The following is a 24651-nucleotide window of genomic DNA, read 5'->3' on the forward strand; positions in this document are numbered from 1 at the left end:
TTAACTATAATTAAAAGTCACAATATTTCATTTGAATTTTCAAAAGGATTAGGGAGCCAGGCTTGACAGGTGAATAATAGGTTTATATTAGCTAAAAGGGTACATGGGTTAGCAACATAGCTGTCAAGCTTCCCTTTTTTGGTAGGAAATTCCCTTATTCCAGTGCCGTTTCCCGCTGCTATCCCGGATTGTTAGATATCCTGTAGACTGTCCCCGGGACAGGTGAGGCTGCTGATCCCTTATTTTCAAATCTGAAAGTTGACAGCTATGGTTATCAAAGGTTGAGAAACACTGCCTTAAAGGCTGCTTACAAACCAAAAACAACCTTTAAAATAATTCCCCTAGAAAATAGTAGAAGACAACTGAATTTAGTGGTGTATTTTGGCCATATTATACATCTTTTTCAAGATACACACACACTATCCTTTTCTTGCCCTGTAGCCATGGCTAAAAACACAAGACAATTGCAAGTCTGTACTATGAAACTATAGGAATCAATAATGCACTTGCTTCACAGTCTTTTGATTCCCATTAATTAAGTATTGCTAGCATTTTCCCCCAAATCTTGCCAGCTTTGAGGATTTACAAGGCTCCACTTGTTTCAGCAATGCAGAGTGTAAAGTTCTTTATCCGCTACTTATACTGAAAGATCCCTGCAGTTTGGCAACTCTTTTCCCGGGTAAAATATACAGACTTTGTTTGCAACTAGCATCTTTTAATGAAGCGATGTTACCTTGCTTGTAAGCTGCATGTAATGGAAGAGTATGACCCACAGAACAACATTTTCACTTGGACAAGGCACAGGCTGCAGGTAAATTGAACTGCTATCACAACTGCTTCAAAATATTATGTCAGAAAAGTATTCTGTGTTAAAACAACTGATATGCCTCCCAGCAATATTGGCTTAATAGTTAATCTTTAAACCAAGTTTTAGGGGGCCTTCAGCAAATAAGGAAAACTTCCCCACCACTAGGATCACACAATTATTTAAAACACATTAATGTCTTAAATAATTTATACTAAGACCAAACATGGAGCATTTCCCGTCAAATATTTCCTTTAATACTGGGACGTGTGGGACGTGGCCAGGGCCAATTTAAACCATGATGCGATGCTGAATCGCCCCTTCTAGCCTCGCGCCACAGATCTCCCGCCCTCCCACCCTTGGTTCAAGTTGCGTCATTGGCCTTGCTATGGATTTCGGTTGGTCACCGTTGAGGGGCCTGGTAGGACTTTTTCCACTTGGCAAATTGGCACTGGCCATTTGGTTTTCCCCTACCTCATAGCAATCATCACAACTTTGCAAGGTTTGGTGATTAGGCATTGGAATAGCAATGTGGGGGGGGAGGGGAGGGGAGATGCGGCCATCACCTGCCCCTCCATGCTTAAGGGAATTCCGTTAAAGCAGGGGTCAGCAACCTTTTTCAGTCGTGGGCCTGTCCACCATCCCTCAGACCATGTGGTGGGCCGAACTATATTTTGGAAAAAAATATGAACGAATTCCCATGCCCCACAAATAACCCAGAGATGCATTTTGAATAAAAGCACACATTCTACTCATGTAAAAACACCAGGCAGGCCCACAAATAACCCAGAGATGCATTTTAAATAAAGGAACATGCTGATTCCTGGACTGTCCGTGGGCCAGACTGAGAAGGCAATTGGGCTGCATCCGGCCCCCGGGCCTTAGGTTGCCTACCCCTGTGTTAAAGGAATCCGGGGATGTGGATCTCATCCGAAGCCTGGGGAGGGGCTAGGGCCATGCCACAACCCCATCGAGAACCTGGGGGGTGCTCGAGTTGTTCCACATCGGCGGGCCTCCTCCTACTCGTCATTTACCCTTACCAGACTCCCTGCAAGGCGGGCAGGAGTCAGATATAGTCGGTTCGGGTCCAATGCCTAAGCCAATACCACTCACATTCTGTAACCAATAAAGTTGTGGCCTAAATTTTGCCCATTAACATTAACCTAAAATGATGGGTCCTTGTGTCTTTATTCTCATGGGGCTTGGGGGTTTGACTGATACGCCGCCCAGCAAAATTGGCTTAATAGTTAATCTTTAAACAAAGTTTTAGGGGGAAATACAACCTGCAGCAAATATGGAAAACTTCCCCACCACTAGAACCACACAATTATTTAAAACACATTAATGTCTTAAATAATTTCTACTAAGACCAAACACGGAGCATTTCCCCTCAAACATTTCCTTTAATACTGGAAAGTAAAAAGATGAAGTTAGAATGGATATTGGTGCAGGTACTGTTCTAATCCTACCCTTCACTAATTTCTCCCACCTCCCTCACCCTGTCAAATAACTGCAACTTTGAGAGGGGCATATATTTACAGTTAAGGAAAAGGCATAGGAGGAAAAAATTTGAACTCTCTCTCAAGGCTCTACCTTCCCTCTATTCAAAGCAGCTGCCTGGGCCCTCAGTCAACATATCTCATATCCATTATTGTTGGCCCTGAATTTAATGGGTTCTAATTCAAGGTGAACATTAAAAAAAGATTTGTGGTTTGGTACAGAAATCCGTGGGGGGCACCAGTGCCTTCCTTCCATCCATGGATGCTGGTGGAAACTTAATATAAAAGCGAAGTTTCCACCAGTTCCCATGAAAGGAAGGCACTGATGCTCCACATGGATTTCTGTACCAAACCACAAATCTTTTTTTAATGTTCACCTTGAATTGGAGGGCAGTATGGGAAACAAATTAATGATATAAATACTTTATCATTGTTCTCAGAAAGGTCCTGCTGTAACCCTTTCAACAGACTACACTCACTAAATCTGAAATCTCTAAAGAATTATAAAAAGCACACCATCTGTTTCTAATTAAATGATCTAAAAATAGAATCAGGAAGATATCTAATACATAAGACATTGTGCTAGTTTGCTTAAGATCCCACATGTATGCCTATTTGGTGAATGTTGTATTTTAAAAGTTGGCAATTATCCCCCTGCCAATTAGGAAAGATAATGAAGGCTAACTGAATGCATGCAACCATATGTTTTCATAACAACTAAATCACCACATATACCAAGACTTGTCTTCTAAAACTCAAAACATTACAAAATCTAATTCATCTATTAAATTCTATGCAAAATCATATGGAACAGCTCTACTGAATGCACTGGGGTATACTTCTCTGTAAATATAAATCAAGATTGTGCTGCGAGAAATTCTAATTGTACCGTAAAAGGCTGTAGTCACCAATATGGTGCTTTCTGATACAACTGGAAACTTCTGGATCTTACAAAGCCTCAGAGGCCTATGGTAAGATCCAGTAAAACAGATCCTTCTGAAATTCCCTCTTCCAGCCATCAACCCACAATCAAATCTATATCTCTATTTACTGAGCCACAACAATCATCTGGTGCTTTTCAGTGCTGTCATGGTACAAACATATAAATTCAACAAATGGATCCACATCAATCTTTGCCATTTTGACAAGGGATCACCTCATAGCTACCATCAAATCATTAGTTACTCTGTCCACAGAAGTGCTTTGTGACTTCACAGGATGGAAACAAAGCCACCAAAGTAAAAAAAATAAAATAAAGCCATGGATATCCTTGGAGATCCATGTTTTAGATCAAATAGATGGTGTTTTGATAAGATCCCCATGTAAAATTTTTCAAATTCAACAGATTCTGCTGAATCAGAGTGTGTGGGGGCACATACAACATCCTCTCAGAATTCCAATGTACTAACAGACCCAGAAAAGCTGGTAACCTTTATAATGTCACAATTGGCCAATAAATGACTTTTGCAACTGGCAAAATCAACTGAATAAAGATTGGAAGCAAAAGTTGAGATTTGTTAGTCTAGTTATCTTATTTTCAATGGGCTTCTGTTTAATTCTACTAATCCATTGTTGATCACTTCTTTTTTGATAGGTATATTAAGTAACAGAACAAAATAATGCAGTTTAGATTTTTGTTTTAAACCACAGACATTCAGACAGAGAAAAATATAACAAAAGAGCCTCTATGATCTTTTAAGTTGGGGGAAGCTCATATCTTCAAAAACCCTAGCTAACAAAAATGAATCAGCATCATGAGATAAAATCTAAACAATGAGTCACATTATGTGGTATCTCTCTCTATGGACTGTAAATAATTTAAGAGTATGACTCTATATAGTAATATGTTTGTACACACACAGAGAGAGAATATTGCAGGCTATCACTGCAATCCTGCATGCAGATGGGCTATATTTTACGAGGTTATATAACAATAAACAGCCAAATGAATACATACCTTGGAATAAGAGCTTTTTAATGGTGTCCACTTTTCACTACTCAGGAGATAAGGGACTATTATTTCATAGTGCACGGGTTGGTTCTTTGAAATCCATTGCCTAGAGAATTCCAGCTTGTGCTTTGCATCCCCTCCTAGAGGAAAAAATGATATTTTTTTTAATGTTAACAAACATATTGCACATACTATACAAAATATTGCTAAATGAAATAAACTGAAAAGGTAAAACACCAATGTAAGACTTAAAGATGTGATACACAAGTAAGCATTTATGTGGTCTGCTTTTTGGTTCCATATCATGTTGTTTTCACTTTGGAAGTAGATAAAGAAATCGTTTCCACATGTGTAAGAAGGAATAGAAAGAGATTAACTTGAAATAGAAGGGGAAATGATAATGGAAGGTACTTTACACCAAGCCAGTTGCTTCTTAAGGCTGTGGTCCCTGGCAACTTTTCAGAAGCTACCTGAGGCTAAGGTAAGATATTAGAGTAAATGCTGAAAAGACAGAGGTTTCTCACATGTCTCCACAGCATTCTGTATAGGCACTCTGTTTTCAGTAACCATAGTTAAGATTAACAATAGTTTAGGGCTCAGATGATGCTAAACTGGGGTTTATCTAAAGTGTGTCTTATTTCATCTTGCAGCTACACTAGAGAAGGAAAGAAAGAGAATTACATGAGCCTGGGGAAAGCTTAGCTAATTCACATTACTGTTAAACCATTGTTTAGTGCTACATTAGAACAAAACCATCCTAGTATGGCAACACCACTACAGATAAATGAATAGCAATTTCCTCTTATGTTCCTTCTTTTCCTTTACCAGAGTACCTCCTATCCTACAATAAGGTTACATCTCAATTATATAGCTCTTCACATGAGCATAGCCGGGGGGGGGGGGAGCAGGTAGGGAGGCAGCTGCTGCCCCATAGATCAAGTAAAACAATAGAAATAACTAACTGGACCAATCATGTCAGTTCTGGGGGGCCCCACACAAGTCCTGCCCCCTCTAACAAAGTCCTGCCCCCCCCCCACAAAAATCCTGGGTACACCCATGGATCTTCACATTGATTTTGCACAAAGGGTTTAACCATTTTTATTTAAGACTTTGTATTAGCTTTCCTAAATATTTTAAAGATCTTAAACATTTTATTCTTCTCTGAAAAAACTCCACAGTTGTGTGCCATTTCTACAAGCTATTTGAGTTTGTTTTTTCCCCTGCCATGGACATAATTATCCATTATCTCAGTAGTTTCAAAACGTTTTATCCGGAACATGCAAGTCGCAGAGTATTTACAGTCCCTAGGTGTTCTAGATGCACATTAGTGAAAGAATCATCTCAAAGAGAGAAGATACAAGCTAACACAGTATGCACTGCAGAGCCAGATTATTAGCGCTATGTCAAAAAAGCAACTGGTTTCTGGCTTTTATTTCTTACTCCTAATTATACTAATTATAGCTGCCAGAGAAACAGCTCTAAAATGTAATAAAGCTCCGTGGGTCTCAAGTTACTCAGTATGGGCTTGGTCCAGTCAAAGTTGCATACTTCTAGGTCAGAGAAATTTTAACAGGATTCTAATGAGATCTAAGTGTTTAACTTGGTTGGACTGCAGCCAAACTTCAGCTCTGTATTTTAGTAATGACAATCCATGAGACGATCCATTTATATGTAGCAAGAGATCTTAAAAGGCTGCAAGCCAATCCTGGGCATGTTTACTCAGAAGTAAGTCCTACTGAGTTCAATGGATTTAGTTCCTAGCATGTATCGGATTACAATCATTCTGCACCAACTGCAGCCCCTTGATCAGTTGCAAGAGAAACCACATGTACAGCACATTACAATGACCAAATTATCCCTAGCTATGAAAGGGTGCAGCTGGAGAAAGCCACTCTTCACCACAGAGGCCACCCGGGAAAATAGTTTCAAGAGCACCCTAAACTGCATTCCTGTTTCTTTGGAGGGAATGTAACCATATCTAGAACAGGCAAGGAAACCATTTACCCACAGTGTGTCTTTATCTTAGAAGGATTCAGTTGGCATTTATCTTGGAACTGAATTGATTTTACGTATGTGCTGTTGTTTTAAACTGTTTTTATGTTTATAATTGTCTTTTGAAATTGTTTTTTAAAAGTGCAATTGTTTTTAACTGGTTTCATATATGTGATGATACTGCAAATTGTTTCAGGATAGGAAACAATTCATTAATGAAATAAATAAATAAGTTCGGTATCGATCTGTTGTCCCTTCATTCTCTACACAACTGCATCCAGGCACTGGTTCAGTTTCTGCACAGCATCTCCTGTCTCAGATTTAATGGGAAAACAAGAGCCGGGTATCATCAGCATACTGATGACAATGTGCACCAAGCTTCCTGATGACTGCTCCCAAAGGTTTCATATAAATGTTAAATAGAATTGCAGACATGACGGTGCCTGTTCAGCGTGAGACAGTTATGCCACTGAAGAGTCCCCTGGATGTGAGGGAGATGTCATATCATTCCTAGAGGGGCAAGGCTACTACATCACCATCATTTATTATTTATACCCTGCGCATCTGGCTGGGTTTCCCCAGCCACTCTGGGCAGCTCCCAACAGAATACGGTGGACACTTGGGTTGCGAACGTGATCTGTGCAGGATGCACGTTCTCAACCTGCAGAGTGCTCAACCTGCAGCGACGTGTCTGTGCACGTGTGGGTTGCGATTTAGCACTTCTGTGCATGCGCGACCCCCGAAACCCGGAAGTAACCCATTCCGGAACTTCCGGGTTTCAACGGGTCCGTAACCAGAAAAAACGCAACCTGAAGCCTCTGTAACCCGAGGTATGACTATTAAAAACACAATAAAGCATCAAACATTAAAAACTTCCCTAAACAGGGCTGTCTTCAGATGTCTTCTAAAAGTCAGATAGTTGTTTATTTGGTACAGAGTGGGTTTGGTGTCATGAGTGTGCTCACACCACACTGTGCCCACACCACTCTGAGCTCCCTTGCTGCCTCTCCCCTTCCTCTGTTGGTAAGTGCCAGCAACATGCAGCACTGGGATGGCCTGGAGAGCAATGTATTCCCACCCAATGACTCTGAACAGAGCATATGATTAATCAGATTATTTCCATCAAATCAGCGCATGATCACCATCAAATCTCTCCAAGCCACATTTTATTTCTTGTCCCAATTAAACCTTCAACACAGATTGGAAGGAGTAGTTTGGCCATTTAAAACTGCTATTTTTCATACTGCTATGGAAGGGGGGAAAAAACCTTTCACACATCTTGAGCACGCATAGCATTACTTTTCTAAGCATAGCATGAAATGAAATCTACACAGTTTTGTATCAACCATGAGGAATCAAAACAGTGTCATCAAAGAAGGGTCGGGGGGGGGGATGCTACTAGCCTACTAATTAATACTATAAATATTTAACTGTAAATTCTTGAAAATAACATCTGAATTCTTCCAGGAAGAAAGGATCATTGTCCAGGTAAAATAAAAAGTGAAACCTGACAAAAAAAATATTATGAAAAAAGTAGATTTTGTCAATGTGTGTGCAGATTTCTTTTCAGCTCATTAGAGCAGTCACAACTATTTAAAATTAAATTACTTCATTTTTATACCAATTACTTTACAAGATTCATAAATGTTAAGCCTCCATGGAAAACGTCATAAACTTTTATCTTAAAAAGCAAAATATTTCTCTCTGCAATTTTTTTTTCTGCTGTGCAACATTTATTAACGCTTAATAAATGGGTGAGTGTGTGTGGAGAAGATAGATAGAAATCTTAGGAGACCAAATGATACCTTTGCTTCAATGTTAATTTACTAATGCTAGTAAAAACATTTAACACTGAAGCACTGGGAAGAAATAGAAGGATTTCAACAGAACCAAATATATGATACTAAATATATGACAAAACTGAAACAATACAGCCCAACTTTAGTTAGAAATTAGGTAATGTTATCTCACTTTCTTTTGGTGCACGTGGAATTTTAAACTTTACAGAGCTCTTCAGGCAGCTGTGCAATGGTTAAAAACAGGCATAGGCAAACTCAGCCCTCCAGATGTTTTGGGACTACAACTCTCATCATCCCTGATCACTGGTCCTGTTAGCTAGGGATGATGGGAGTTGTAATCCCAAAACATCTAGAGGGCCGAGTTTGCCTATGTCTGGTTAAAAGCATGTATGCATCAACTGAAGTGATGGTCCTTTTTGTCTTCCTGCAGCCACATACAAGAAGTATTCAGTTCATCCTAGTAGCAGATGGCGCTACACCCAGCTCCCAATCCCCTCACCCCTCCTGGTAAGCAGCAGTGACTGTCGAAAAGTCAGGATGGTCAGAGTTGTAGTCTAACAACATTTGAATGGCCACGGGTTCACCACTCTTGCTATAATAGCTTCACTATAATCAGCTGTAAGGCTGATTATAAAATACAGGTCCTTCTTTGCAGTATTTGATGGGTCATTAATTCAGCCATGAAGATGAGCACATCTCTAAACCAACTGCATCTAGAAGCAAAAACAGGATATAGGCTTTGTCTTACAATTAGGGCAGAATCTGACAGCTTTGGCTTCCTCATCAGGTAACAACAGATCCAGTTTTAGCTGTAAGACAACCATGTTCCTGTTTGCAAATAAGTAGGACTGGGCTTCCTATAGAAGAATTATACTGAACCTGTAAACCTTTTCAGATATAGAGTGTTAACTGTGCGAAAGACTGCTAAAGTCAGGGGAACATACTGCATAAATAGGGCGTTCTCATACTGATAAATTATTTGAAAAGGGGGAAATGGACAAAACATTTCAGAGAGAGATAGCATTTGTATGAGAGAGGGACGCATGCCAGTATGAAACATGGGCTGTAAATTGCCTAAAGAGACACAAAGGAAGTTGTGTCAGCTAGACAGAATCACACAGGATATCAAAACAGGATTCACAACAACTTACTAAAAAAAGGGGGGGATGCAGATAGATGTCAAAGGGTCAAGACAAGAAATGAAGAGTAACTTATACAATTCAAACAATGCCGAATGTATATTCTTAATTCTTTTCTGTGTTTGAGATACGGAAGGCAGAAAAGCTTGTTATAAACATAGGAGAACCTACATTGTGTAAGAAACAAACAGGAAATGAGATGTAAGCATACAGGGAAACAAAAGATAGTAAGCTTCTGGATGTTCACTTATATGGCTGTGTTCCAAAACGTCTGCCTACATTTAGTTCAGTGCATAAACACTACAACCACCAAATATATGCTCTCTCTGGTTCTGTTTTTTCTTTACATATTTATAGCCCCACCTTCATCTATTGATATTGGGACAGGGTAAAAAATAATCAATATAATAATCTACCACACAACAATAAAACACATAATCAGAACAAATGAAGACAGATAAAGCAACAGAAAGGTTATCAATCAGCAACTTTGAAACCTTAAAATGTTATTGGTCATGACCCAACCCACTGCTGTTACACAATTACTGGTTGGCATCTCTGTGAACAGTGCACCAATCACTGCAACTTATTTACAAAAAGGTACTGTGATTAGGCAATGCCCTAATAATTTACACATGGCCCAGCACTGTACTATTGAGAATTAATCACAGTTAGAGCCCAGTTGCACCAGTTGAGGATCAAGCTAATTTTACCTAAATTAATAATTATAATTTATTTGCTGGTACATTTGTAAATATAAAATTATAGCTTGTGGCAAGGCAGACTTTTCCCCAACTTACTGAGCCTTTTAACACTTTGGGTTTTCATCCTTTTTAATCAGAACATTTATTTTCCTTTTTCAATCAAATATTCCTTAATTATAACCCATTTAAATGTAGCAAAGGCATTAATGTCATGTGTCTTTAAGATCTTTGGAAGAGCTCCTGCTTGTTGTTCCATGACCACCAGATAGTCACTTGGTGACAATATGGAAGTGGGCCTTCTCGGTGGTTGCACCCACTCTGTGCAATGTCCTCTCTCAGGCAATTTGTGAGGAAGAGACAGTAATTCCTTTTAAATGCTCCTTAAAAACTTAAGTTTATACAGACTTTCCTGGTCCCTGACTCTTACTTATTAATATTTTGGCACACTGCTCAGTTTTTATTTAAGAAATATGGTTGCATTTTGTTTTTATCTATTTCTATTCAGTTTTTAGGAAATGCTATTTGTTGCTTTAAAGTTTTTATTATAGTAAGACGTATAAAAATCGTAAGTGTGAAACTTTTTTTAAAAAAAAAATTCAGTGTGCACTGAAAGTAGCTCCTTTCAATCATATAGTACCCCTTTATTTTTTGCTCAAACATAATGAAAATACTTCCTACCAATCACTGGTCAGATATAGATGGAAAACATTTTATTCTTCTCAGCTCACAAGCCTTCAGAGGAGTATGAACTCAAATGATAACAATCTTCAATATACTACAACGCTTTTATTATTACTTCTTTTCCTTCCATAACATCATGAAAGGAAAGACTTAATGCTGCCATGGAAGTAAACAAGGAAAAAGAATTTTTGTTTTTACTCACAGAAAGGGAAAGAGCAGCCTTTGTTGAGAGATAAACAATATGGAAAATTGTGGAGGAATTAACACTTGCTGCCCTCTAAAGAAACAGATGTATTTAATAATCACAAACATTTAACATTATTAATAAAAGATCAGTCTGTCAGAATATTCTGCTTGGTGAAAATGTGGGCAGCATGATTTTATTTATTTATTTATCTACCACTTGAGTCTAAAAAACCTCAAAGCAATTTACAAAAAGAATTTTAAAAATGAAATTATCAGTAAAAATAGGTAAAAATAACTATTTAAAACATTCAAAAATAATTAAATTCAAAAATAAGCTAAAAAAATAACCCAATTAAAACACACATCAACATTCTACATATCTGGACAGGCTTGGCTAAACAGAAATGTTTAGAAGGAGCATTATATGGCACCTGTAACAACGCTAGAGTTTCACAGATTGAAATGGTCAAGTGGGTATATATGGAGTAGGGCGATCTTGCAGGTAAACTGGTCCCAAATTGTTAACGGGATACCATCTACACTGCTGAATTATCAATCAAACACTGACAAGGGAATAACAGTCAAGGACATTTGCATTTGAAAAAGAATATACCCATCTAGAACAATAGCTCTGAAAATACTCAGATGACGACATTAGAGGATGGCATCGGCTTCCTCGATAATTCTTAGTGCTTGTTTCCACACACAAAAAGATGAAGCCTATGTTTCAACCTTAGATTTGCAGATTTGATCATTGAACTACAACATCTCCTAGATAATATGCAATGCAGAGACTTTCTACAACAAAAAGGAATACAATGGTCAAGTAGATACTCTATGCAGATGACCCCTTCCCAAGAGCTATGCTCCTAAATTCTGGATCAGTATTAAGGTTAGAAGTCATCAGCAGTTTCCTCATTTTCCTGAAAGCAGGACAGCTGGTGTATCAGCTAAAGCTCATTAACCCCTGACCACAGCTACCTCCTTACAATCCAGAAGCACACCACAAGCAGTATGACCCAACGTAAAATAGCCATATCCACAATCTCAACAGACCACTCAGTTTGCATCCTATCTAGACTAGGCTGTGGTTTCTTCACCCCTATTCCATTCATTACTGACCTCAACATTCAGCATTCTGAAAATCTAACCAATATCTGTACAAGTTATCCATGCAGAGAAGTTTACAAAGATAAAGGGGCTGCAACGCTGGCACTACTTCCAGCTTTTAGAAAATGAGTATCTATCAAATAGCGTCTTTGAGAAGAGCTAGAATGATCCCAAAGTACCTGCTAAAAATGTTAAGTCCTATTCAGTGTTATGTATATACAGTACAAGTCTTACTGAATCCTACAAAGGGAATAAAGTGTACCCTTTCTTCCACAAAACATTTATTTAATAGCACATCCTGCTGCTTCTTTTTCTCTCTTTTTAATCTTAATTCCAGCTTATCTTGTTCATTTACATCATGTATTTTTCTTCTGTACAAAATTAATAATCATGTAACATTTTTTTAGAACATTAAAGATCAGCTAAGGCCTTTGATGAGCCTGAGGACAAAACAGCAGCTAGATGACTCCATGCTTTTCTGAAATTAATTCAGTGCCTTCTGCTTCTAATCAAAATGTATCCTCTCTCTAACTTGACAGGGCTGCCAGCTTCAAACTAATCTACATGGAGGTTTGTTGCATGTCCATTTGATCTTTTGCATTGCTTAGATTCATAAGACATAACTACTCGAATGAGAAGGATGAGTTTCAAGTATTACTGCCCCTTTAGCTAAGCCGCTAAAAGAAACTTTGCTACATTGCAGTTCAAAGAAATATTCAGTGTCATCACTTCCTTTTCAGTCAATCACTTCCTTCTGAGCTACAATGTACTGATAAAAAACCCGCAAGACAAAATATGCCTTCAATATGAATTCAGATCTCCAGGGCCTGATGAGCCTATCCCAAGGGTACTAAAGGAGGTTGCAGGTGTAATCTCCAGCCTCTGTGGGCAAATGTTATTCCCATCTTTAAAAGGGGGATAAAAGAAGACCCAGAACTACCAACTAATCAGCTTGACATCAACACCAGGAAAGGACCTAGAACAGACAATTAAATGGTTGTTCTGTGAGCACTTAGAAAAGGATGTTGTGGTTACTAAGACCCAGTATGGGTTTCTCAAAAACAAGTCATGCCAGAGGAATCTCATTTCTTTTTTTGATAGAGATGCAAGCTTGGCGGATCCGGGGAAAGCTGTGGACATGGTGTATCTTGATTTCAGTAATGCTTCTGACAAAGTCCCCCATGCTATTCTTGTGGAGAAACTGGAAGAATGTGGGCTGGATGAGGTAGCCTTTAGGTGGATTTTTAGCTGGTTCACTGACCAAACCCAAATAGTGCTCACTAATGGTTCCTCATCATCCTGGAAAAAAGTGACAAATGGAGCCCCACAAAGTTCTGTCCTGAGCCCATTGTTGTTCAATGTCTTTATAAGCGACTTGGAATAGGAATTGAGGGGATGCTCATTAAATTAGCAAACTGGGAGGTGTAGCTAATGACACAGAAGAGACAATTTGAATTTAAGACGACCTTAACAAATTGGGGATCTGGACCAAAACTAACAAAATAGAATTCAATGGCGACAAATGTAAGGTTGTACGCTTAGGCAGGAAGAACCAGCTGCACAAATATAAGATGGGGAACACCTGACTTGCATGTAGTCTGTGTGAAAAGGATCTAGAGGTCTTAGTAGACCACAAACATAACATGAAGCAACAGTGTGATGCAGCAGCAAAAAAAGGCTAATGCTAGTCTAGGCTACATCAACAGAAGCATAGTGTCCTAATCGAGGGAAGCAAAAGTTCCACTCTGCTCTGCCTTGGTCAGACCACACATGGAGTACTATGTCCAGTTCTGGTTCTCACTAACAAAGATATTGACAAGCTTGAATATGTGAAAAGGGGGGCAACCAATATGATCAAGGGTCTAGGAAACCAAGCCTTATGAGGAACAGTTGTGGGAGTTGGGTATGTTTAGCCTGGATAAGAGGAGATTGAGAATATAGAAGAAGATAGACATCTTCAAATATCTAAAAAGCTGTCACATGGAAGATGGTGCAAGCTTGTTTTCTCCTGCTGTGAAGTATAGGACCTAAACCTATGGCTTCAAGTTACAAGAAAGAAGATGCCAACTAAACATCAAGAAGAACTTTGAAGGTAAGAGCTGTTTGACAGTGGAATGGACTCCATCAGAAGGTGGTGGACTTTCCTTCCTTGAGGTTTTTAAACAGAGGTTGAATGGCCATCTGTCATGGGTGCTTTATCTGAGATTTCGGCATTGCTGGGGGTTGGACTAGATGACCCTTGAGGTTCCTTCCAACTCTACAAATTTATGATTCTATGATTTTATAATCTCAAGACTGCTAATTTTACTTCTTGGTTAGCTGAATACACTGCTATATTGAGAAGGGATTAAACAGCCTTTCATAAATATAATAGTACCCATTGTAGCACATGCTTCCTTAACAGTTGGGTCTTCTTAATATTTCAGCTTCTGTGGTATAACCTTTGGAAGCCTGCAGTTCTGTACACAATAAAGTGCTTCATTCTGGGAGCCATATGACTCCATCAGTCATTCAAGCATATGTTTGGTGCAGCGTGAAAGAGCAGAACTTATTTAAGTCAAATATTTCAAAGCTGACTGTATCTTTAAAAATACCTGGTTTATATGTCGATATAGTATCTCTATAAACCTTTCATTTCTTGTATATTGGCTTGACCCACACTTTCTTGCATGGGTATGAGCCGTTCCCCCCTTGCTCCCATGGAAAACCCACTCCTTAGTGCTAAACAGGAGAAAACATAAATCTGGAGAAAACCTGTATTGCTGTTTGCTCCAACTGAGTGCTAAGAGCAGTTTTCCCACCAGGGGAAAGCAGAGGGACAATAGGAAGTGTGGGTGAGCCCTGAGAAGGGAAATGGCAAAATGTAAAGGCAAAATACAGATAAATTTGAGGAGCTTTTTACTATAAGATGGAGCGACCAGGTAAGTAGCTGGTGATTAGAAATGGGAAAGAAATTCAGTTCCATTCACATGTGAAGGTGAACCTACCTAACTCATACTTTCTGAAACTATATGTGAAACAAAACACAGAAATCCTTCAAAACTTTCATTTCTCCAAATTTTGCAAGGCAGTTCTCCAGCTAAGCAATGTGTGCAAAAATGCATCTATTACTGGAAATAATGTACATTCCATTTTGGCGATGGTAACCCTGGTTTAAGGAACCATTTGGTGCCTAGCTGATATATCTGATTTTCTAACACTGTATAGTAAGCTGCTTTGAGTTACCTTGGTAAAAAAAAGCGGCCAATAAACTTAATATATATAATATATATAATATATAGGTGCAAAGGGCTTAATTCACAGCTATGAGAACAAAGGATGGCATGAAAAGTCATAGACACAATACCACTGTAAATTTTGTAACTATATTATGTGACCAACATCTCATTTTGATCAGTTTTACAAAGATAAAACAGTGTTCCGGCTTATATCCCCCCCCCCCCAGTTTCAACCAAAAAGCACCTTGAGAACTAATACATAGGGATTAGTCCTTGCATCTGCGGCTAGTAATAAATAGAACTCAAATACTTCCAGCTCCTGCCTGCTTGCATGTTCATTTCACTTAACGCAGTGTCAAGACAAAGAGCTGGAGGATTACTCATTCAATATTTTTCTGTTTTGCATCATATCACCATTCAGATGGCGCGACGTTCACATTGTAATTTAATCTTTCATAGATAAGCAGCCATAAGCGGGGTATTTTGCTACATTCAATCAGCTCATATTTTGAAAGGGACACAAATATAAAAACACATACACCACAACAAATTGAGGACACTACCAGAAAAAGTTTCAAATATGTGCCTGATTAGAATCTTTTGTGTAACTGCTGGCAACAGATGCAAAAGGCATTTTTGCCAAGTTCCACATTCAGATCTGTATGCCTTGCTGTATACTATCAGCCAGCACAATTAACAGGCTATGGAGGATTCCACTTGTTGCCATATTAGATCATATATTTTGGAGAAGAAAAAATGTGTTTATCCAATCTATGGTTTCATTGTACTGTATTTTCAGATACACAAACAGTAAATTCAAGTCGTCCTCATTCTTACTCAAGTTCTGGGCCAGAAATTACACTGAAATGAAGTCATTTTAATAGCACCATGCTTTTGAAGCATTGAAGATGATAGCTAAAGTCTTAATGGATTTTTTTTATAAAAACACAAAGTGCACATATTTTAAATATTTTGCATGGTAGATTTGACATGCTATGAAAATAGCTGACAGCACAATCCTATACAAGTCCACCCAGAAGTAAGCCCCACTGAATTCAATGGCCCTTACTCCCAGAAAGTAGGAATAGAACTGCAGACTAACAATGCATGTTTACTTATAAGAAAGTTTCAATGCATCAGACAGGGCTTAGTGAGTGTGCCTAGTATTCTGTCTCAAATTATTATCAATATTTTGTAATCATATAACATTCATTTATGCTTTTATATCCGACATTTCCTTCAAAGAGCTCAAGTATCTGCTCTCCTGCCCTCCATATTATCCTCTCAACAACCCTATGAGGTTCGTTAGGCTGAGGGATGGTGACTGGCCCAAGGTAACACAGTGCATTTCATGGCTGAGTGGGGATTCGAACCCTAGACTCCCAGGTCTAGGGTCCAGCACCCAAAATGCTATACCACACTGACTTTCAGTCATTACAAAAATAATTTCTACTCTCAGTTTGGTCCCAAATTTTTCAAAGCCACACTGGTTCATTGCAAACCAAGGGCATATAACTACCGTATTTTTCGCTCTATAACACGCACCCGACCATAACACGCACGTAGTTTTTAGAGGAGGAAAATTCGTAGGCATGCCACCCGTAGGCATTCCCTCCATAACACGCACAGACATTTCCCCTTACTTTTTAGGAGGAAAAAAGTGAGTGTTATGGTGCAAAAAATACGGTAATTATAATTGCCTTAATCTAAATTGGATTCTATCCACAAAATAGGATTGCCTTATTCCAGCAACCTCAGACCCCTGTCTCTTTAATATTCAGACATCTCCCTTTCCTGCCACACATCAGAGTGCCTCCCTTCCTCCAGAGTATATGTCATCGATGCACCACTGGCAATACAGTGGTACCTCTGGTTACAGATTTAATTCGTTTCCGGATGCCGTGCGCATCCTGAAAAATCTGTAACTAGAGGGCACTGCTTCTGTGCACATGCGCAACACGATAGAGCACTACTACACATGCGGCAAAACCCGGAAGTATACACTTCTGGGTTTGCCGCAGCCGTAACCTGAAGATTCCATAACCTGGAGGTTATGCAACACGGGGTACCAAAGTAAATAAATTTCTGGCAGTAGTACCATCAGGACTAGCAAGTGAGACAAGGTACAGAAATGCAGGACCAACAATTTGATTTGAGGACTCTCCTAAAGATGGAGAAAAAGAAACCTCTAGGCCAGTATAATTTGGAGACAATCAAATTTGAGCGACTTTCACCTTGACACTTTCTGAATCTCTGGTCTCATATCACATCAGATGTGATGAACTCCAAATTCCCTAGTTTCCCACCATTTCATAATTTCTTGCAGTTGTATATTACAAAACAAAGATTTAAAATATTGCAAAATGGCATGCAACCTTCCAAATTCTCCCTAACTCTCCATTGGGCTAGATCAGTGATAGCCAAACTTGGCCCTCCAGCTATTTTTTTGGACTACAAATCCCATCATCCCTAGCTAACAGGACCAGTGGTCAGGGATGATGGGAATTGTAGTCCCAAAACAAATGGAGGGCCAAGTTTGGCCATCACTGGGCTAGATGGTAAACAATCCATAGGCAGGGACAGGGGCAGGGAAGTTTGCTAATACTTCAAGTTGTGAAGTCTGCAACTATTCACACAGGCAACCAGGAAAAGCACACGGGTTCTTTGATAGGTGGGAAGGGACAGATCTAGTCCCTGGGTCAATTCTAGTTTTTGTGGTTTTAGAGATGGTAAGGCAGCCATTACTATGTTTCTTCTTCCTGGCAGTCCTTGGTGCAACCTAATATCTGAAGAGCACTTAAGAGAGCTTTGTCTGGATGTCTGCTACCTCCTCTCACATTATAACTGTGACCAGATACATACCCCATAGCTTTGACATGAGTCAGCAAACTTTCTTCTTCTTCCCTCTCCTTCCTTCCCCATTCTGTTTATTTATCTAGCTCGTGAAGAATTATAGAGAATTTGCAAGCTTGCAAATTATTTTGTGATGTTTTGGTTGGATTTTTTGTTACTGGCCAGTAAGGCTAACTTTGCTTTTTTGCATACTTTTAAATAACGCATAAATCTCCTATTTTGAAGGTCTGTTGCAATTACACATAGATGTGAATGAACAATGAATTAGGCCATGTGCTTGCCTGTGAATAAGTGCAAGCTTCAATCATTCAGGGAAGGCTGTGGGCAGGATTCCTGCATTGCAGGGGGTTGGACTAGATGACCCCCGGAGTCCCTTCCAACTCTACAATTCTATGATACTTCATACTAAACAAATCATGTTGCATGGAATGTAGATAGGTAAAGCATATGTAATGGGCTTCATAATATAAAATCGAATGAAACAAATTTTTATAACATGGCTCACTCAATGATTACAGAAGGTCATTTCAATAAAATTAAGGCAGAATTCATCCTCAATAATGAGGAACGTTTCAAATACAGAAGCTTGGGTTTATCTCAGTTTTTTATTTGTAGTTGTTGTTGTGTCCATCTGGTTCTGGGACAAACTGGCAAGATCAGTATCTGTCTGCAATTCTGTATGTTCTGTGTTTTAGTTCAATACATTATTTGTACTGTAATTATTGTATTAATTGCAGCTGAGACAAGTACCCTAACAGATTATCCAAAACTGGATTTGACTTTAAAGTACACATAACATTGGGAATGGGGCAGTCCAAAGAAACAAACAGACCTGATATGCGATATAAGAGAGACTGAATAAGTTGCCTACAAAAAGCAGTATAGGGGTGGGGTTTTTTTGCTATTCATCTAAGTTCTTAAACACTCTCTCAGAGCTATTTAAATTCATTACATAAACACTTGGGCAGTTAAGCACTCATAAAATTGCTTTGTGAAGTGCCTACCCTACATTCACAGTAACCCATTTTATGCTTTAATATCTCAGGTGTATAATTTTTCTCCTTAAACTAACACAAATACCATGCCGATCATATTATGGATCCTGTGTGCCAAGTATTTAGCCTAGAAGCAGCATAATTCAGTACAGAGGTACACTGTGAGTCAAATCCCACAAGCATGTGTGCTTGACAATAGCTAGAGAATGTCGCTTGAAGTTTTGCATCTATCAGCACGGTGGGTCACAGATAGCCTTCATCAACTCATATCATTATCCCGTTATTTATTTATTTAAAACACCCCTATGCTGCATTTCATTTTTTTGAAAAGTGAAAGCTGGTTCACAATTACAAAACTAATTCAATAAAATCAACACTAAAAAATGACTACAGCAACCTCCACAGTAGCCAGGAAAACTACAAGCTAAGTATCATTAACCAGCAACTGCTTGGCAAACAAGGTTATTTTAACAAATGCCAAAAACACACCACCATTGGGCCTTGCCTTATTTCAGTTGGCACCTATGGATGGTGGTGAAGGTTCTGTTCCATGCAAAAGCCCAGTTTTAACACACTGCAATACTGTACATGCCTCCCTGAAAATAAGTGTAAATGAACTCAGTGGGGGATACTTATAACATGTATAGGACTACATTGTTTAATCTGAATTAGAGCTCTGCAGCTATATTATACTGAGAAAACATTCCAAGGGGAAGGTTCCAAACACTGGTTGCATTCACATGCAACAGTAAGCTATAGTACAACAAGCAAATGAACAAGCCATGTATTGTTCACCCAAACTTGTTTTTTCCTCAGTTGCTTCCACAGCAGGCTGAGCACCTGGCGTGGTGTGATCAAACAAACCATGGTTAAGCATAGCTGCTGGGTTCAGACATGACACCAAACCATCATTAAAACAAGCCATGGTTCATGTCAACAATAAAACATTGCTCATATTGTGCTTTGTTTCCAGAAAACAAAGCATAGTTAATATACTGGGCTGGGTTCAGATAATGAAACAAGCCTCACTTTAACTAAACCAGGGGTGGCTAACCCATGGCCCAAATCCACTGCCCACCCCAACTGATTTTAGGTGATCCATGAAGCCCAGCCAACCACCAAATAATTTGGTTACCTTTCCCCTCCCCCCCAAAATTAAAAAATATCCAGCAGGTGGCATCATTGTGCCTCCACTGTTGTGGTCACTGCTGATGTGGGAATGGGGATGTCACCTCTTTTTAGGTTCTTTCTCTGTTGCACCAGTCTTAAAAGGTGAGTGTGCTTGTTAGAACATCTCTGGAAGGCTGATGAAATAGGAAGGAATGTTTCTTAATGCTTCCTGTCAAATACCTTCTGACAATTGTGCCACAGCATAGGAAGAAGGACCTTTTCAAAGGCAAGAAGAGGTGGCTCTGTTTCTTCCTCCCTAGGGAACTGCTAGAACAGGAGACTCTCCTACTCTAGCACTGCCCTGGAGAATGAAAATCCTGTTTTCTGTGTGGCTCTATCTGCTCCTGAGTCCGTCCCGCTCCATCTGTTCTGTGTGAATGTGCATGTGTGCAGGCTCATCTTGTCTGCTTCCCACCCCTGCAATCTGAATGGGTGTACATATATATACAGTGGTACCTCGGGTTACAGACACTTCAGGTTACAGACTCTGCTAACCCAGAAGTAGTACCGTGTGGCGGCAGCGGAAGGCCCCATTAGCTAAAGTGGTACCTCAGGTTAAGAACAGTTTCAGGTTAAGAATGGACCTCCAGAACTAATTAAGTTCTTAACCCGATATACCAGTGTGTGTGTGTGTGTGTGTGTGCGCGCGCAAACTGCATCTCCCCTACCCCGCCACTGAGTGTATGTGGATTTGTACACACACTGCATGTGTTAAATGTGCTTAGTTTGGTATGTAGCCCTTGGACAGATAGCAAACCCTCAATGTGATCATCAAGCCAAAAAATGTTACCTACCCCTTGGGCCAAACAAACCATGGTTAGCACAGTTTTCTCCAATCCACTGCCCTCCAGATGTTTTAGACTACAAGTCTCATGTGTCCTGGCCATCATGGCCAATGGTGAAGGATGGTGGGAGTGGCAGTCTAAATTAGCACCTGGAGGGCTAGGGAAGGATGGCAGTGTTATGTGAGAACAAGGTGTGTACTTTATCATACTACAGATTCACTTATATTTGCCTCTATTCTTGGGGCACCCAACCATGCACACAGGTCAACACACTTATTTCTAGTAACATGAGTAAAAGTAAAATTCTACACATTTACTCAGAATGATGTCACTCTCATGAAAGTGTGCATAGAACTGTAGTGTAAAAGTTGCATGCCAATAAAAAACAGCCCTGTTGTTGCTTTTCAGTGACTTACTGGTATCAAATCAGAAAACAAACAGAAGAAAAAGCTTATTTGGGGAAAAAACAAACAGGGCGGGTTGTTATTTATGTACCGAAACCCATATTCACACACCACTTAATTTACAACAATAATAAGCAACTTCTGCAACTGCATGTACAACTAGGGCTGCACACACATACTTCCTATGGCCTTATCTGAAAAGTGAATCCCCACTGAATTCGGGAGGTAATTTCACTGTTCCTAAGATTCACCCGTGATTTGTCTTGAAATCAACCTTTGAAAGTGAAGCAGATCTTCTCTCTCCCAACCCCCCCCCCGCCCCGCCTTCGGCGTTCTCTGCCTTTCACAGCACTCAGGCAGGCAGGCTGGCATTCAACAGGTGTCCACGAGGCATGCAGGGCTGCAATGGTGGCGGCGGTGGACGGGGAGTTTCACCTGTTACATTTATCATTTCCACACAGCTGTTGAAAGCGGGTGGGAGTCCTGGGGAGGGGGGAGAGATGGCCTCTCGGAAACCCCCTTTTGGCGTGAAGTGACTGACGGCAACACCGGCGCGAAGCGGCAGCAGCGCCTCTTGTGCCCATTTTCGAAACGGAGCAGCAAAGCCCGCGCTTTTGCGCTGAGGGAAACGCCGCCTCTGGAAGGGCTCGCACTCGTGGGAGGCGTTAGGGCGCCGGCGGGCGGGAATTCCGTCCTTCGAGCCAGGCGAGCGTCCCCCCGACCACCCCCGCCAAAAGCTTCCCGCCCGGCGAAGGAGCCGCCAACAGAAGCGCCCGGAGAGACAGAGAAAGAGAAATGCCGGCTCCTCGGTGCTCCCTTCTATATACCAGTCACACAAAAGGAGAGCGGGGCGGTAGGGGGAGGACTGTTCAGTGTGACCAACTCGGGGGTAAAATATAAAGGGGGGAGAAGAAGAGGTGCCGGGGAGATACAGCAGAGAAAATATGCCGAAAGGGCGGCTTCCTTGCAGGACAAAAGAAATGCAAAACGTGGACGTTTGACAGAACTTGGGGAGGGCCGCTTTGGCGACAAGGAAGTTATATATATGTGCGGTGCATGCATGCATGTTACGTATATAAGCATTTCCAACTTACCTTGAGCCCCGGATGGTGGTGCTATTAAGAGGCTGAGCAGCAGCAGGAGCAAGAGCTGGGCAGGGGGCTGAGGAGGAGGAGGAAGGGAGCGTAGCCGCTCTGCATGGCGACGCATGGACATCTTAGCCTAGACTGAGAGAGAAACTTTCATCAGCTGGGGCTGGAGAACAGCCCCATTAATATACAGTTACAGAGCGAGAGAGCGAGCACGGAAACTCAGGATGTGAGAGATTTCCTGCATACAGCTGACTCCCAAACCCCTCCTGCTCCTGCATAGGCTGATGATGAGCTGGGCTTTGCTTTCATATTTTCCCCCCTCTCTTAATTTAAACTGTTGATGGAGAGGGGGTCCCCCCCCCGCAAGATCAAATATGTTGACCGTTGCAATAACTGAACAAATAGCCCGGGTTGGCTAACAGGAGGCACTGAAAATCGTTAGTGGAAGAAGGCAGGCCCTGTGAAAAAGTGCCCCTTGCCAACACTCACAGTTCTCATTACAATGGAACAAATTATTGTCTTCTTTGCCTTCGTCCTGCTGCTCCCGCGCAGGGTCCTAGCGCCCTCCGAAACGTGCAGGCAGAAACCGTTCCTTTGCAGAGCAAGTGACCTGCCAATTTTCAGTTCGTGTTGGAAGGAGACTCCCTCATTTGGGATTAATTTTAAGGCTGGCTGTAAAATTATTCTTCCCCTCCAGCGATGATGAATGATCTTGTTTTGTCTCAAACGTCTCTTCTCTCAGATTGTTGTGTGTGTGAATGGCTTCAGAAAAAAGTGATGAGTTCTTCCCGTCCCCTCAAAAATAAAAGGATTCCTTGCTGATATTATAATTGTGCTTAATTCCAATGCCTGGTTGGATTGTATTTTATGTCATTTTAAAGTGTGAGGAATAGAATACTTCTTCAGCATGCTTCCCTCAGGATTTTTGTTTTTAAATCTTCCTTCATTCACATTGTCACAGCTGTCAGACAAATGAAAAGATATTACTTTGTGTCTGACATGCGGTCACCCATCACAGGAACATATGTAAATAGATGATGTTTGCAGTCTTTTTCCTTTATGACAGACTTGCAGCAGGCAGGGAAAGGGGCCAGATCATTCTTCCAGAATTTGGAACACTAAAGTATTAGTTTCTGCAAGTGGATAAAAGCCAGTTTTTGTGTATGTGTTGAAATTCATGCATCCACCTTTGTAATGCTGGTAAAAATCCATCTTTTTGGAATAGGTGAGGAGGACAAAAGGGTCTATGCATGTGATAGTTCATCTACTGCACATACTTGTTTTATTCTGAAATGTAGTTGTCAAGTTTGGTTTGTACCCTCAAGGTGGAATTAAGGTGATTAGGGGCTTTGGTGCAGTTCCCAAAATGGAGTCCCACCCCCTGCTCCGGGCCAAGGATGACATGAAATAGCTTGACTTGAAGTGATCCATGCTCTGGTGACCTCCAGTCAACCATTGTAATGCACTATGTATGGGGCTGGTCTTGAAGGTGGTCCAGAAGCTGCAGTTGGTGCAGAATGCACCAGCCAGGGTGCTGGAAGACATTATTGCCTGAGTAGCTTCTTTAGGACCTGTGCTGGTTGCCATTACGCTTCTGAGTCCAATTGAAGATGCTTATTTTGACATATAAAGCCCTAAGTGACTTGGGCCCAGAATATCTGAAGCAACACCTCCTCCCATACAGACTACCCTGGGTGCTGAGATTTGTAGGGGAGGCCTTGTTGGCAGTTCCACTGCCATGTGAAGTTCATGAGGGGTGAGAAGGCCTTTTCCGTAGTAGCCCCCAGGCTGTGGAATGCCCTCTGACGTGCAACTGGCATTGTCACCATGAATTCTCACATTAGGTCAGGCTGTACCTTTTTGCATGGGCCCATGGAAGAAGTATTTCCTGTTGAATTTAATGGGGCTTATTCCCAAGTAAAGTGGTTATATTTGCTGCCTAAATCCCAATGATTTCAAAAGGAAGGGGTGAGATTCTGGTTAATCACTTCCAGAGAACACAATGGAATTTTAAAGACGCTTAATATGGAATGAATTGTTCTCTTCGTTTTTCCATCTCATAGCAGGGGGAAATTGTCTATGAAAGGATCTCATTCCTACATTTCTATCCATAAAGTATCCAGGGTAGCTAACATCAGAAATTAAAACAAAACAATGAAACAAATAACAATCAATAATTGTTAAAAGGGGGAGATAAAACAACCAAGCAACTAGAATCATAACAAAAACAAAATTCAAACAGCAGTACATATATCAAAGGGTTACCTAA

General features: G+C 40.4%; 1 protein-coding gene across 5 annotated transcripts in view; it reads right to left on the reverse strand.

Annotated features, from left to right (window-relative positions):
- Positions 1-24630, reverse strand: part of ADAM12 (ADAM metallopeptidase domain 12) — a 190042-nt gene extending 165412 nt beyond the window's left edge. The window contains exons 1-3 of one of the 5 annotated variants that reach the window (XM_081192862.1): positions 22872-24630; positions 22386-22517; positions 4262-4395 (exon numbers count right to left, since the gene is read on the reverse strand). In XM_081192862.1, coding sequence (XP_081048988.1) covers positions 4262-4395; positions 22386-22506 — 255 coding nt within the window. In that variant the 5' untranslated portion in view covers positions 22507-22517; positions 22872-24630. Of the gene's footprint in view, positions 1-1279; positions 1345-4261; positions 4396-21726 lie in introns of those variants that run through there. The other 4 variants (XM_081192860.1, XM_081192861.1, XM_081192859.1 and 1 more) reach the window with 4 other exon arrangements.
- Between the last annotated feature and the right edge of the window lie 21 nt (positions 24631-24651).

The sequence above is a fragment of the Podarcis bocagei genome, assembly GCF_964188305.1.
Source record: "Podarcis bocagei genome assembly, chromosome: 4".
Classification (NCBI taxonomy): Eukaryota; Metazoa; Chordata; class Lepidosauria; order Squamata; family Lacertidae; genus Podarcis; species Podarcis bocagei.